Source organism: Homarus americanus, unplaced genomic scaffold (assembly GCF_018991925.1).
Source record: "Homarus americanus isolate GMGI-L3 unplaced genomic scaffold, GMGI_Hamer_2.0 scaffold36970, whole genome shotgun sequence".
NCBI classification, from domain to species: Eukaryota; Metazoa; Arthropoda; class Malacostraca; order Decapoda; family Nephropidae; genus Homarus; species Homarus americanus.
The window spans coordinates 1,887,094-1,903,272 of record NW_024740094.1 but is presented as its reverse complement, the minus strand read 5'-3'; the positions used below and the strand labels follow the sequence as shown (position 1 = coordinate 1,903,272).

Sequence of the window (16,179 nt, the reverse complement as noted above, 5' to 3'; positions counted from 1 at the left end):
CAGAGCCACCACCGATCTGACCTATTGATGTGGCCACGTGACACAATACAGAGCCACACCACTGATCTGACCACACCGAACTGGTCACCTCAAACACGACAACAGAGCGAAAAAAAAATCATCATTGTTCTTCACTGGCCAGAATCATCGTCTATTGTCTGTCTACTTATAGCGTGTGTGTGTGTGTGTGTGTGTGTGTGTGTGTGTGTGTGTGTGTGTGTGTGTGTGTGTGTGCGTGTGTGTGTGTGTGTGTGTCCACATCTCACATGACACAGCATCTGTCTGACCCCAAAATTGATTATGTCTTTCCTAAAGGGGGATGACAGCTCCTCTCCTCCTCCTCTCATTTAAATAGTAGTAGTAGTAGTAAAGTAGTAGAGTGCCATGATAGAAACTGCAGCACAAGAAACTATTTGAGAGCAAAACACACACACACACACACACACACACTCTTAATAATACCTTATGTAGAAGCAAGTAGACATTCAACAACTTAATACTTGATGTCATGCAGAAAAATATGTCGAGGACGACTTTCAAGGACTTAAGACTACATGTTGTGCTGTGCCTCAAGTAGTAACTCCACCCTGAGCGTGTATGGCCATTGGTCCAGGGTGAGTGTGTTGGAGGGGCGTACTAGCCATTGTGATGAAATTATATAGTAATTGGTGATCTATTCCCACACACACGCACACACACACACACACACACACACACACACACACACACACCACCACACACACACACACGCACACCACTCACCACCACCACACACACACACACACACACACCACACACCACACACACCACCACACACACCACACACACACCACTGTACTACACACACGCATAACCACTACTACCACCACCACCACACACCACACCACTACCACTACTACCACCACCACACACACACGTACACCACTACTACCACCACCACACACACGCACACCACTACTACCACCACCACACACACACACCATAAAGTGACCATTTTGTCTCGTTAGTGAGGACGTCTGAGAACCTGCCCACGATGGGGACACTAACAAGCACTTATCTACCATCACTGTGACTGGGGTACACTTAATGACCACTTAGCAAGGACAGAGGTAAGTGGTATAGCTTGACACAGTACACAGGGCGGTATATTTAAAGTGGAGAAGGCGATGAAGAGTATTTTTGGTGGGGTAAGAGGAAGGAGGGGGAGAGGGGAATGGAGGGTAGAGAGGGGGAGAGAGAGGTGTAGGAGGATAAGAGGAGAAGAGGCGTGATGGAGAGGGAAAAAAAAAAAGAGTTGAAGACTCTGGAAATGACTGCCCTCAGGTAACCAGCCCAGGTACAGGTATATACTCACACACCATATATACCTACACTGTGATATATCCAGGTAAATATGTGATATACCTATCGTAAATATAACAATATAGGTCCTCCATTATATACATATCCAAAAATATACACCTTTCAAAATATATATCAGGCCATTTTGTGTCAAGCTCTCTATATCATCAAACTTTTTAAAACATATTCACTATATTGGTCTATACAGGGTGAAATATACTGGCTCGCTTTTTAGTATAGCTATCGGTATATCAGCCAAGCTATATATATACACGCTACAATCAGTATAATCTATCTCGCTTCTATATTATTCCAGGATATATTTAGTGTCTATATAACCCCTGCTCAACTCTCTATATAGATTAGAAGGAGAGAGAGAGAGAGAGAGAGAGAGAGAGAGAGAGAGAGAGAGAGAGAGAGAGAGAGAGAGAGAGAGAGAGAGAGATCCAAGCGACACAAGACACCAGCTGTCGGCATGATTCACACAAACACACAAGAGCCAGCTGTCAAGAGAAGAAAGGCAGATGGTTGTGCAAGTCTCCCCACACACACACACACAGACACACACACACACACACACACACACACACACACACACAGACACACACACACAGACACACAGACAGAAGAAATAGATTTGATAAGCGATATATAATTTAGTAGTGAGTAACGAACATAGGACACTTACTTAAATAAACAAACTTCCATTAGGAAAATTAAGTACCTGGAGAATTGTGACCTGGATGAGAGAGAGAGAGAGAGAGAGAGATTCTGTTATTGTGTATCGGGACATTACGCTACACTTAATGGTAACTGGGTGTAGCTTGTGCCGCCCACACACAGACGCCCACACACACCTGCCTCAATTTTAAATCTGCCGCCCACACTCGTGAAAACAAAGTCATACCACTCTCTTGACCACCGTGTGTGTGTGTGTGTGTGTGTGTGTGTGTTAAAACAGGTCCAGGTCCACCCACACCGCCGGTAGTGTGTTGGTGTGACGCTACCACCCCCTCCATCACCCCTTCATCCCTTCCTCTCCTCTCTCCAAATCAACCATCTCCTCCCATCTCTCCTCCTCACCAACACGTTCACCTCATCAATAACATCTAATTAAGTGCCTATCCATACACACTTCACTAAAGCTATAAACATTCTTATTAATTAAATGTTGTTCGTGAATGTTAAGTCTGTGAATGATAATCTGTGTGAAGGCCTCGTGTTGATGGCCCCATGTGAATGATGGCCTCGTGTGAATGATGCCCTCTGTGTAATTGCCATGCCCCGTGTGAATGATGGTCTGTGAATGATGGCCTCGTGTGAATGATGCCCTACTGTGAGTGATGGCCCTGTGAATGATGGCCCCGCGTCGTTATCATCTCGGTCTCGTGTCGCGTGAGGTGTCCTTCCTCGTTCTCGTCACCCACTTGAGGTCGTGTGAATGACCGTCTCAAGATCTAATGACTGTGGAGGAGTTGGAGAGACTGGTGATTGACCGCTTGACCGCTTGACTGACTGATTTATTGACCGCTTGACCGTTTGAATGACTGATTTAATGACCGTTTGAATGATGATTGGTTAATTTAATGACCGCTTGACCGTTTCACTGACTGATTTAATGACCGTTCTACTGATTGACTGACTGAATGACCGCTTGACTGACTACATTCCGATACTATATGAGCTAGTTAAATATATTCTCTTTAAGGGTAAAAATCTGAACTTGGGAACCTTTGAGAGAGAGAGAGAGAGAGAGAGAGAGAGAGAGAGAGAGAGAGAGAGAGAGAGAGAGAGAGCTGAATGACTTTAAATGCTGTTAATCTGTAATTGTTTAGAGTGAATGAACGCAGATTAAGGGGTTTAATCCTCTCTGTGTGGCTGCTGCTAACACCTCCCCCCCCGCCCCTGAGTATAATTAAGTGGACTCAACTGTGTAAGTATGATGTATTTGACTTTATGCCTGGAGTACAATGACTTTATGCCCTGGAGTACGATGACTTTATGTCCTGGAGTACGATGACTTTATGTCCTGGAGTACAATGACTTTATGCCCTGGAGTACGATGACTTTATGTCCTTTAGTACAATGACTTTATACCCTGGAGTACGATGACTTTATGCCTGGAGTACAATGACTTTATGCCTGGAGTACGACCTAACCTAACCTTAAATCTAATGTAAACAAAAAGATTAGTTAAGTCATTAGGAGTTTGTTAACGAGGTCTTACTATAGTTAAGGTAGAGTCTCTGTGTAGTATCGACGCCATATTTGGTCTCCTTGTCATCTCTAAAGCGCGTGACATACATACATACATACATACATACATACATACATACATACATCTAAGAGTACTGGGATGTCTGAATATCAATGGAGAGAGAGAGAGAGAGAGAGAGAGAGAGAGAGAGAGAGAGAGAGAGAGCGAGAGAGAGAGAGAGGTGGGTGGAATGAAGGAGTGGAGTGAGAGGGAGGGAGAGGGAGTGAGGGGGAGGGAGATGGGTACAAGTCTCTCCCTCACTCTCCCAGGGGGACACCAACAGCCACTTGTACCTGTCACACCTCTCACTCTGGCCGCCATCTCAACCCTTCATCAGTTCTCTCGACATCCGCGAGCTCACCTTCCACCCCATCACCTCTCATTAGCCCATCACCTGTGCTTCTACCCCATCACCTCTCATTACCCCATCACCTCTCATTACCCCATCACCTAAGCTTCTACCCACCATCACCTGTGCTTCTACATCCCATCACCTGTGCTTCTATCCCATCACCTGTGCTTCTATCCCATCACCTGTGCTTCTACCCCCCATCACCTGTGCTTCTACCCCCATCACCTGTGCTTCTACCCCCATCACCTGTGCTTCTATCCTCCTGGTCATCCTCTATCCCATCAACCAGGTAAGGGCAGGACACAGGTACTTGATTATACCCTCAAACAATCATTTAGTACTCTACCATGTACTCTCCCTCTTGTACTCCCACATCTTCATATTATGTACTCATGTATTTCACCATCTTCAGAGACACTGTACTCAACTTTTTACACCATGTACTCTAGCCACATTATCATTCAGTACTCTACCTTATATAAAGAGCATGTACTCAACACACACACAACCATATATATAATCCAGCCCACAACAATATCACGCCCACACGCCCATCATCATCACCAGGGCCGAGTCAACAGATACGTCACCGCCCTTTAATGCATCTAACCTTGGCAAGAGACCCATTGTATAGTGGTGGTACTGTAGTTAAGTCTCTATTAGAGAGAGAGAGAGAGAGAGAGAGAGAGAGAGAGAGAGAGAGAGAGAGAGTTGAACTTTTTAACACGTTCAACGTCCTCAAGTGAATTAAGAACTGAAAGTGAAGCAAAGATTCACTGACCTTTAAATACAGTCACCAGGTGTGTGTGTGTGTGTGTACCTGTCCAAAAAAAAACACACACACACCTGCCAAACAAGTGACTTACATAAAGATCTTGGTGACCTTTTATTGAACAAAATATGAAAACGAGACGACATATATCTCACACACACACAGGTAAGTATCAATCAACACCTTCAAAACTCTAACTAATGACATATGAAAAACACCGTATTGAATGAACCACATGAAGATTAGTCCCCCTAACAGTACCTGGGGGTTAGGTTAGGGTGTATAATATTCAGTTCATCGAAAAAAGTGTGTGTGTGTGTGTGTGTGTTCAGAGTCACGAGCTAGGAGTATCAGATATATAGTACACTTAATAATGAGTGTGTGAGAGGTGAGTCAGTGGGAGGAGGGGGGGAGAGAGGGGAGGGGGGGAGAGAGGGGAGGGGAGGAGAGAGAGAGGAGGAGGGGAGGGGAGAGAGGGGAGGGAGGAGAGGGGGAGAGGAGAGGGGAGGGGGGAGGAGAGAGGGGAGGGGGAGAAAATATGTGGGGATGTAACTTGACCCGGTGACGAGAGGCCAAGGCAGGACGCTTGTGGTCTGTGGGGGCCTCAGCGAGTGTCCCCACCACCACTACCACCAGACCGCGGTCATCACAGCTACTGCCTGACCTAACCCACAACACCTCCCTCCCTTGCCCACTTCCCTCCCTCCTGCCACCACACCTATCTGCGCGCACACACACACACACACACACTTTAAAATGCACGTACAATTAGGAAAAACACTGCACAAGGTGACACGGTTCCTCAGGTAGACACACATTAACAGGTGAAAATAGTGGTGGTGGTGGTAGTAGTGGTGGTGGTGGTAGTAGTGGTGGTGGTGGTGGTACTGGTGGTAGTGGTGGTAGTAGTGGTGGTGGTGGTGGTGGTACTGGTGGTAGTGGTGGTAGTAGTAGTGGCGATGTTGGTGGTAGTGACAGGCGTCAATAATCAGGTTAATCAGGTTGTCTGCCATCCACCACAACACGTTAGGGCCTGGATAGTTTGGCAGACAGCAGGTGACCCGGTGTGCCAAAAGGCCATTGTGTGTGTGTGTGTGTGTGTGTGTGTGTGTGTGTGTGTGTGTGTATTGTTATTATTATCCACCCTATATCTGTGTTTTGATTACAAATAAAAATGTCAAATCAATTCAACTTTCAACATTAGCACGGACAAGTACATTTACATCCACCTCAGTAACACACTGGACAAGAACACGTACATCAATTTCCCCCAAGGACCACATGTTTATTGTTGAAGAAGAGTCGAGTATTTCAAGGTGAGGACTGTTTTAAGTGTCCTTACTGCCAAGCCAACTACCTCTCTCTACCTTGACCTACTGACACCTATCTCACTTTCTCACACCTATCTCACTTTCTCACACCTTTCTCACTCAGTCTTTCTCTCTGTCGCTTTTTCTTTCAAGTTATCTGTCTATCTATCTTTCTCTCTATTTATCCCTTTCCCTCTTTCTCTCTCCTCCATAGCCACACCATCTTCTACCGTAGCCACACCATCTACCACTTAGTGAGCTGTAACAGTGCGACAGTTCCCCCTCCCGGGCCGTACGAAACCAAGGGAGGAATTTGACCATTTTAACCTACAGTACATGTAACGGGAGAGGAGGACTGAGGGAGACGGAAGGAGGAGGGTAGGAAGAAAGGGGGGAGGGAGGGTAGGAAGAAAGGGAGGGAGGAGGAGGAGGTAGGAAGAAAGGGAGGAGGAGGGTAGGAAGAAAGGAGAAAGGGAGAAAGGGGGGAGGGACGGTAGGGAAGGAAGTATGATGGGGTAAACGAAGGAGAGGTGAAAGGAGAGACGGAAGGAAAGACGGAATAATGGACGGAAGTAGAGGTAGGGGGCAGCACGGACACCACTCATGACTAGAGGTAGAGTTTGTTGACGGTACGTGATTACTCAACTTAACCTAACCCTACCAGTCCTTACCTTAACCTAACCCTACCAGACCTTACCTTAACCTAACCCTACCAGACCTTACCTTAACCTAACCCTACCAGACCTTAACCTAACCCTACCAGACCCAACCTAATCTTAATCTAACCTAACCACAACTTAATCTAACCTAACCACACCATCAGCAGGGATAGAGGTGTGTGTGTGTGTGTGTGTGTACAGTACGTGACATTCCTTCACCTATTAACCTGTACCACACCTGGAGGAGGAGGAGGCCCGGCCCTGCTCTCTCTCTCTCTCTCTCTCTCTCTCTCTCTCTCTCTCGCCAGAACAAGCAATCATAGCTCTTATAAAACGAGGCTGTTGAGTGAGAGTGGGAGTGCTCTGGTTGAGGTACAGGAACGGCCCACTGAGAGTAACACACCAAGCGGCGGGCTGGCGGGCTGTAAGGGCCTCGACTAAGCGACGCCAGGAAACAGAGGGAGGGAAAAGGCACACTATGTGACCAGACAGTAAGAGAGGGGACAAAGACGCGCGGTGTAATGGAAGTTTATTGTAACAGAGAGGAGAGGGGAGAGAGAGAGAGAGAGAGAGAGAGAGAGAGAGAGAGAGAGAAATATCCATAAAATTCACACTAAATCTTACTAAAATCTGGTGAAAATCTACACTAAATCTGGCGGGAATCTGACAGACGCTGGGCCGAGTTATCGCGGTAATGATGTTTTAAGAAGGATTTAAAAATATGCAAATTAGGAACCAATTTACATATTCTGGCAACAACGAGAACAGACACGGTGTTGTCACACACTTCCCCACCCCCCACACAAGTGCACACAAACACACATAAAACACACACATACACACAGACCCTGGGCCAATATCCGTGATGAATGCACAAAAGGTAGATTACTTCTCATTCCTTGCTAGTAGGATTAGAGGGGGGATGAGGTGCGGGGAGGGGGGTGAGGTGCAGGGGGTGAGGCAGGAGGGGGGTGAGGTGCAGGAGGGGGGGTGAGGTGCAGGAGGGGGGGTGGAGGGTGCAGGAGGGAGGGGGGTGAGGCAGGAAGGCAGGAGGGTGCGGAAGGGGAGAGGTGTAGGGGAGGGGGGGAGGTGGAGGGGTGTGAGGTGTAGGAGGGTGGTGAGGGGTGCAGGAGGGGGTGAGGCAGGAGGGAGGGAGGAGGGGGGCGGGAGGCGTGGAGGGGGGTGGAGGTGTGGATGGGTGAGGTGCAGGAGGGAGGGAGGGGTTGAGGTAGGAAGTAAGACGTGCGAAGAAACAGGAAAAGAAAGGAAATGAGGAGAAAGAGGAGGGAGGAGAAGAGGAGGAGGAGGGCTGAGGAGTGCAGGGAGGTGAGGGGAACAGAACCTTCACTGTCTGGACTGAGGGGAACACAGTGGGCAATCAGGGCAAGGGGCAAGGACACGGGCTGAGGGGGAGGGCAAGGGCAGGAAATAGAGGAGATACGGTGTTGGGAGGGGCAGTCGAGTGAGTACCCTCAATGGGCAGGAAACAGGACCACGAAGCCAAAGGGCAAAGGCCAAGGTTGCAAAGGGCAAGATGGTAACTGAAGGGCAAGGGGCAGGCAGAGGGCAAGAGTGAGTAAATTAAAGAGAGAGAGGGAAGTGGGGTGCAAAGGGCAAGTGGCAAGAGGAAAGAGGGCAGGGGGCAAGACGGGGGGCAGTACCAACACTACGACAGGGTGTTATGGCTTTCACATTCTCACCTAATAAGGACAGGTCAGTAGGAGCTGACCTTGAGGCGTCTTCTGCACCACTACCCGCGCCACTATCCTCACTACCCGCGCTACTATCCTCACTACCTGCGCCACTATCCTCTTAAGGTACCTGCACCTCTATCCTCTACTACCACTACCCCCCACAGGACGATAAACAGGTCGAGTCAACTCCCACGATGGAGGGTTGCCTATCCTCACCAGCCCTGCCCCTCACCTGCCCCATCCTCACTAGCCCTGCCCTTATCTACCCTGCCCCACGCCCCAGCAACACTGTTCACTGCAACCCTCTCTGAATAAGCGCATAGTGGAAAGTGTCTCTCTTGTCCTTGGTCACGCCTTTTCCCCCCCTATTCTTACCTCTCCCCACTTCCCCACCTCACTTCCCCTTCCCTCTCCTCCCTCCTCCTCCTCCTCTTCCCTCACCTCCCTCCCCCTCCTTCTTCCTGGGCTGATCTTAGTTTCCAAAGGTCCTGAGTATTTTAAGAATTCTCTCAGAATATTGTAGGTGGAGAGAGAGAGAGAGAGAGAGAGAGAGAGAGAGAGAGAGAGAGAGAGAGAGAGAGAGAGAGAGAGAGAGAACAATGACTAAATATAGATAACTAGTAACAAACAAAATAAGGACAAAGAACAAGACACAAATAGCCAACAAAGAAATAGTAAATAGCAATAAACACAATAATAATAATCAACAAAGACAAACAACAAAATGCCAAAACAAGGGATGGGAATATGGGAGTAAATAAAAATAAAGGGTTGGGTCACACGGGAAATGACTCACACTCTCTCTCACACACGTCACGACCCGTCTGATGACCATGACGTAGGCGTAGAGCAAGTGAACCAGACGTTGAGAGAGAGACACACACAGACGTATACACTAAACCAGCAGTAGTAGTAGTAGTAGTAGTAGTAGTAGTAGTAGTAGTAGTATGTCACCGTAACTTAGCTCTCGGTGTGGCACACAGTAGGAACGAGAACGACAAGATAAGGGCATACGGAGAGAGAATTCAGAACGTTGATCAAGGCAGCTTCACTCCTCTAGTGTTCACAACCTCTGGTGGGATGGGACCAAGTGCAAGAAGCTTCTACGCCTGACTCGCGGAGGTGATATCCGAACAGAAGCAGCAGCCCAGAAGTTATGTTACAGCCTGGATGAGATGTCGACTGTCCTTCTCTCTCCTTCGGTCGGCTTTGCTTTGCCTCAGGGGAACGAGAGCATCGGCCCCAAAGCCGACAACGGTTGCAGATATTGACTATGAGGCTACAGTCACTGAATGCCGCATAGATCTGCGGCTCAACTAACCCAACACAGCTAGGATAGCTACTTATGTATTAGGATATTTAATATTAAGGTAATAAAATGGTGGCGAAGGTATGGCTATTAGGGGAGGCTGGAGCCCATTTGAAAAAATAAGTAGTAGTAGTAGTAGTAGTAGGAACACAGGGCGGTAACAGGGGGTCATCAACACTTACACCAAACGAGGTTAAGTTTGTTGATCTTCTGAGAACACTGTCATGATGTGAACTATTACCAGTGATTACCTTAATATGTGTGTGTGTCCTAGTTGCCTGTAGAGAAAGGGATAAAATTATGCACAGCAGCAGAACGACTATTAAGCACAGCAACAGTAAAAACAGCAGTAGGTACAGCAGTAGGCACAGCAGTAGGCAGCAGCAGTAGGTACAGCAGTAGGCAGCACCAAGACTGGACTATTGATCTGTAGTCGAGTTAGAGCCACCATCCACTGCACCAGCTGTATGTCTCTCTTTCCTTCCTTCACTCCTTCTCCTTCCTTCTCTCAGCCTTGCCTTCCTTAACTCCTTCCTCCTTTCCTTCTCTCCGTCTTTCCTTCCCTTTCTCTTCTTATTATTCTCCTACCTTCTTTTTTCCTTATTCTTCTATCTTCCTTCTCTTCCTCTCCTCCTCCTTTCTCTTCTTATATTCCTTCCTTCCTTCTCTTCTTTTCCTCCCCCCCCCCCTCCCTGTGCGACAATTTACAAGAGAATAAAAAAACGCGTTCGGACCAATTTTGTACATTTTTCCACCACTTGAGTACATTTTTGTACCGTCTGAGTACAATAATAGACCACTTTTGTATAATTCTGACCACGAGTACAATTTGGGACAATTTAAGTAAATTTAGCACCACTTGAGTACATTTTGGGCCACTGGAGTACATTTTTAGACTAATTTAGTACATTTCTATACGAATTTTCTTAATTTATTCACTGATGAAACAAATGGAAAAATATAATGGTAAAAAGATTCAGTCTCAGATTTTTACGTTCAGATTTACAGATTTTTCAAAGTCATATTTTCCATCCAGATGTAGATAGTGTTTACAAGACGTTTTTGTCGAGCGATTTACCGTCCTATTTTGCGATTCGATTTCAGACAGATTTTACGATTTGTTGTTGAGTAATGAAACCAGTTTTACATAAAGCCCGATTTTTGTGGCAGATTTTACAGTGCTGGGAAAACTATAGTGTTAAGGTTTCTCATAACACAACCCGATTTTACAACCCGATTTTCAGACCAATTTTACAATGTTTAGACTCACAGCACTTTACATTATCTTAATTGTGTTTACTTAACTCTCTCTCTCTCTCTCTCTCTCTCTCTCTCTCACTCTCTCTCTCTCTCTCTCTCTCGGGTGTACGTGTGTAAGCAGAGTCAGTATAATCACTTGAACAAAACACTGTTGCGTGTATACAGTCTGGCGTCATCTTGGGCCCTCTACTGTGACCCCTGGAGGATGGTGGCACACACACACACACAGATCACCATCTTTACTCCCTCTGCAGGTCTCGAACCCTCACATAACTCAGGCGGCAAGAGAGGACAATACCACTGCGCCATGAATATTAGAGACCCCCACTTGATGTGTGTGTGTGGGAGGGAGGGGGTTGGTCTAGCCTTAAGTAGTGGGTGACCCTCAAGTGCTTTATGGGGTTTAATTATTTATTTGGGATAACTATGATATTTTGGTGATGATACGTACGTACATACATACATACATACGTACATATATACATACACACCAAATAAAAAAAACTACTCTCCTTGTATAGTCACTGCACAGGCAAGAGACGACCGCACGTTCGTCTGGCGAGCGTAAGGCTGACAGACATGATATAGTACAAGAGTGGTGGGTGGGAGAGGCAAGTGAACGTGCGTCTGGCGGAGCTCCCACAAGTGTCATGGGCGGGTTGAAGTTAACGCCAAGAGCTGCTGATGGCTAGAACTAACAAGTGTGTTTTTTTCTGGTCTGCTATTGTTGTGTGGAGAACGAGTGCCAGACGGTGTTGACTGCTCGAGCTGGCGTTGTATTTTATGGTAAAGCTTTTTTTAACAGTAGGTAAATAAATGTAGTACCCCCCCCCTCCCCACCATCCCTTCCCCCCAGACACCCCCACCACCCCCTCCCCAGAGTGACCTCTCTCCCCCAGACAATTCTCTACCACCCCCTCTCCCCTTCAGACATTCAACACACTACTATTATTGTGACATGTTTACGTGTTGGCCCCCTCCCTCCTCCCTCCCTCCACTTGTTGACATGTGACGTCACCATTATCTGCCCATATGACGTCAACACGTACACAGCCTATGATTGCCACTATTCACAGGAAGGGTTCTTAGAGAGTACTGACGTTCTCACACCCCCGTACCCCTCATCCCGTTGTCTGTTAGCCACCTACTGTTAACAGCCAGACATATGATCAAAACAGACACAGGAACAGACAAACTTACCATGTCTTTCACCAGTTACCTTCTAAACAGACACGAGACATACAGCCCACCTTTACATGACATTAAAACAGACACAGACGTGCATTTACATCTTCTCACCTGTCTAATAATTCACCTACACCTGTCTGTATCACCTCACCTACACCTGTCTGTATCACCTCACCTACACCTGTCTGTATCACCTCACCTACACCTGTCTGTATCACCTCACCTACACCTGTCTGTATCACCTCACCTACACCTGTCTGTATCACCTCACCTACACCTGTCTGTATCACCTCACCTACACCTGTCTGTATCACCTCACCTACACCTGTCTGTATCACCTCACCTACACTGATCAGTCATTAACCTAACCTAACCTAACACTAACCAATCCCTTTTATCAACATTACATATACAAAAATATCTCAAAAATTAATATTAAAAATACACATCAAAGTATTTAAATTCTAACACAAAAGTTTGATGTAAAAGTATAAAAGAAACTCGTTATGTTGTCCATTAAGGTTATTAACACAAAACACCTTTGTCGAGTGAGTGAAAAATAAAATATGTTTCTATCATTATGGTAATTAAACACAGTGATACTTATTGATGTAATTAGGTAAATGGTCGTTCATTACGGCATCATGTGTATTATTATTATTAGGTTATTAGAAAAAAATACGTGAAAAATCAGGTGAAAATTAGAAACACCCTAACACTAACCTAATCCAACCTAACACTAACCTAATCCAACCTAACACTCACCTGACGAAACCTAACCTAACCTCCCCGGCAGTGTTGGCAGTAGAGGTCTGGGCCTGACACCTTCACACCTGAGAGTCAAGTGTTTTTTCACCTGACAAACCATTAATTAAGTGCCTCATGACGCCCACCCCGCCACACCTGTGTTCTGTCTGGCTAAAGGATCACCTGCTGACCACGTCCACACCTGTGCTTATTTCACCTGAGGATTAAACACCTAAAATATTAACCTTGCTAATCTGACCTAATTTAACCTTAACTCACCTAACCTAACCCGACCTTAACCTAAAGACCATTACTCTTATAAGGTGAAGTTAAAAGCACTATCGTCAGGTAACCATAAAAGACCTATTCTCAGGTGAGTTTAAAGGCTCGCTCTTACACTAATCACCGTAATGGTAGCTATGCATACCAGCTACCACCACCATCACTAACTACCACTCGGCTCACTCCTAATATAACCCAACCCTCATCTGTGGTCACGAAACTTAACTACTATCAGAATACATGACCACACCCACCACTACTACCACCACCCACTACAACTACTACCATTACTACACACCACCACCCCTACCATACACACACATCAACACTACACACCACCTCACCTGCCCCTCTACCTCCCTCAGCTTGAGCAGGGCAGCTTTAGTGAGCGGGAGGGTGGGCTGGAGGGCGAGAAGGTGGGCGACAGGGTGGGAAGGTGGGCGGCAGGGTGGGAAGGCCAGCAGGATCAAGGGGCCGCCTGTCTTGCACCACCTGCTGGAATATACCTGCAAATAACACCACCTGTCCAATACCAGCTGGAGGGAGGCGACAGGTGAGTGTGTTGCATGCACTTAACTCATCAATCAGACGCCCACAACACCAGCTAGAGAGAGAGAGAGAGAGAGAGAGAGAGAGAGAGAGAAGCCACAATACAAGAGGCTGGGTCACGCCCCCTCCCCTCACTTGCTGAGCTCACCTGAGGACAAAAGGTCATACATCGGGTCAGGTCACGACACGTCACTTTCCCTTCCTGCACACTGATCCATCTCTCTGACCTGCTTCCTAGACCAGGAGGACTGACCTAGTCTGGGATATGGATGACCTCACCAATGCGTATGTGTAAGTATGTAAATATGTATGTATGTATGTAGGTATGTATGTATGTAGTATGTATGTAGTATGTATGTATGTATGTAGTATGTGTATGTATGTATGTATGTATGTATGTATAGCAGCAGATCAATACACAGCAGGCAGGCAGGCAGAGCAGGTCACCTGGTGGGCGTGTCACAGCTAACATGACACACCACGCCTCACCCACCGACCTTCAACTAATCCCTCGTCGCCCCCACCTAATCATCCTTGACCTCTAGCTAATCATCCTTGACTTCTAGCTAATGATCCGTGACTTCAAGCTAATAATCTATGACCTCTAATTACCCTTGGCATCCAGCTAATCATACGAGACATCTAGTTAATCATCCGTGACCTCTATCTAATCATCAGTGACTTCTAGTTAATAAGTCTATGACCTCTAATCATCCTTGACCCCTAGCTAATCATGCATGCCCTCTAATCATCCGTGACCTCTAGCTAATCATCCTTCACCCCTAGCTGATCATCCATGACGTCTAGCTAATCATCCTTGACAAGCTAATCATCCGTGACCTCTAGCAAATCATTAATGACCTCTGGCTAATCCTCCAAGACCTCTAATCACCCAAGACTTCTAGCTAATCATTCTCGCCCTCTAATCATCCTTGACCCCCATCAGTCGTGGCCTCAACTCCTCACCCCTCCTCTTTGGTCAACATAACAGCCACCATCGACCTCTGACCTTCCGTTTTTATTCATCTGTGTGATCTTACAGGGTGAGGGCTAGCGGGTCACTCACTCACCTGGTAGAGGAGTCACTCACGGTAACTCATAGAAGTTTTATTTACCTAGTAGAGAAGGAGTCATTCACAATCACTCATACAGTAACTCACCTGGCAGAGAAGGCGTCACTCACGGTAACTCATAACAGTTATTTACCTGGTAGAGAAGGTGTCACTCACGCAGTTACTCACCTGGTAGGAGAGGACGTCACCCTCGAAGGCGTCAGCAGGGATGGGGTGAGAGAAGAGCCTCCCAACATGAGCCTCAGTGTCTGCCACGCCCCACAGCCTCCTCACACTCCCCCCGCCCTTCGAGGAGGAGCTGGTGGAGGAGGAGCTGGTGGAGGGGGACCCCGCTCGTTCCTCGGGTTCAGGACGGTAGAAGACCTCGACCTCGAAGTCGTCGTCGCCGCCGTCAGAGAGCTGCGTGGCGCCCTGATTAACATCCAGGTCGTGTAGGAGAGACTGAAGGTCGTTCTCCAAGTGCTGGGCGAGGCTGGTCTGAGTCACCAAGCCGAGGACGACCACCACGAGGAAATAACCGGTGGTGGTGGTGAGAGGTCGTGGTGGCGTCATGGTGGTGGCGGGGTGGGAGGGGAGGGGGGTGCAAGTATCTGTGTCTGTCTGTCTGTCTGTCTGTCTGTACGGGCGGCACTCACACACTGACTCTCATTATTACTCCTGCAAAAGAGACAGACAGACAAAGGCACATTAGTAACACGTTAAACCCGTCATTAATAACACATCTACATCATTATAAACAGGTAATTACTAAATAATCAGTCATCAATAATTACTAAGCAGAGGCATCTCCACCGTAACATTACTCCTGCATAAAGATATAATAATAATAATCCGTTACATAATTACTAAATAATACTTCACTCATAAAAGATAATAACGAAAAAACTGTAATATAAAATAACAGGTATAAATAAATTACAAGACAAATAAACAAAAAAATAAATAAAAAATAGCAAAACCAAGATTAAAAAAAAATCTATAAACTTGCGACACCATTTTATGAGGCTGTGCTGGAGGAGTGACCTTATCAATGATCTTCACCTTTGACCTACTGACTTGAAAATCAATAGGCACCTTCCTTGAGCAATGTCAAATAGGTGTACCAAGTTCGATTAAAATCCACCTACTATGACGGGAGATATCACACGGACAAGAAAGTACACGGCCATAATGAACAGACCGTTGACCTACTGACCTGAAAATCAATAGGCACCTTCCTTGAGCAATGTCAAATAGGTGTACCAAGTTCGATTAAAATCCACCAACTATGACGGGAGATATCACACGGACAAACACCAAAATTCCCCTTTAAACGTTGCCGAGAAATAAACCAAAATTAACAAACATTTACTAAAGTTTACAGCAGACAGACGACAAATTAACCCC

The 16,179-nt window shown here is 46.5% G+C and overlaps 1 protein-coding gene across 1 annotated transcript in view; it reads right to left on the bottom strand.

The window, feature by feature from the left end:
• Positions 1–15,450, bottom strand: part of LOC121875124 (dystroglycan-like) — a gene marked incomplete at its 5' end in the record, with an annotated part of 71,055 nt that extends 55,605 nt beyond the window's left edge. The window contains 1 exon segment of the mRNA XM_042379500.1: positions 14,962–15,450. Coding sequence (XP_042235434.1) covers positions 14,962–15,345 — 384 coding nt within the window.
• Positions 15,451–16,179: the final 729 nt, after the last annotated feature.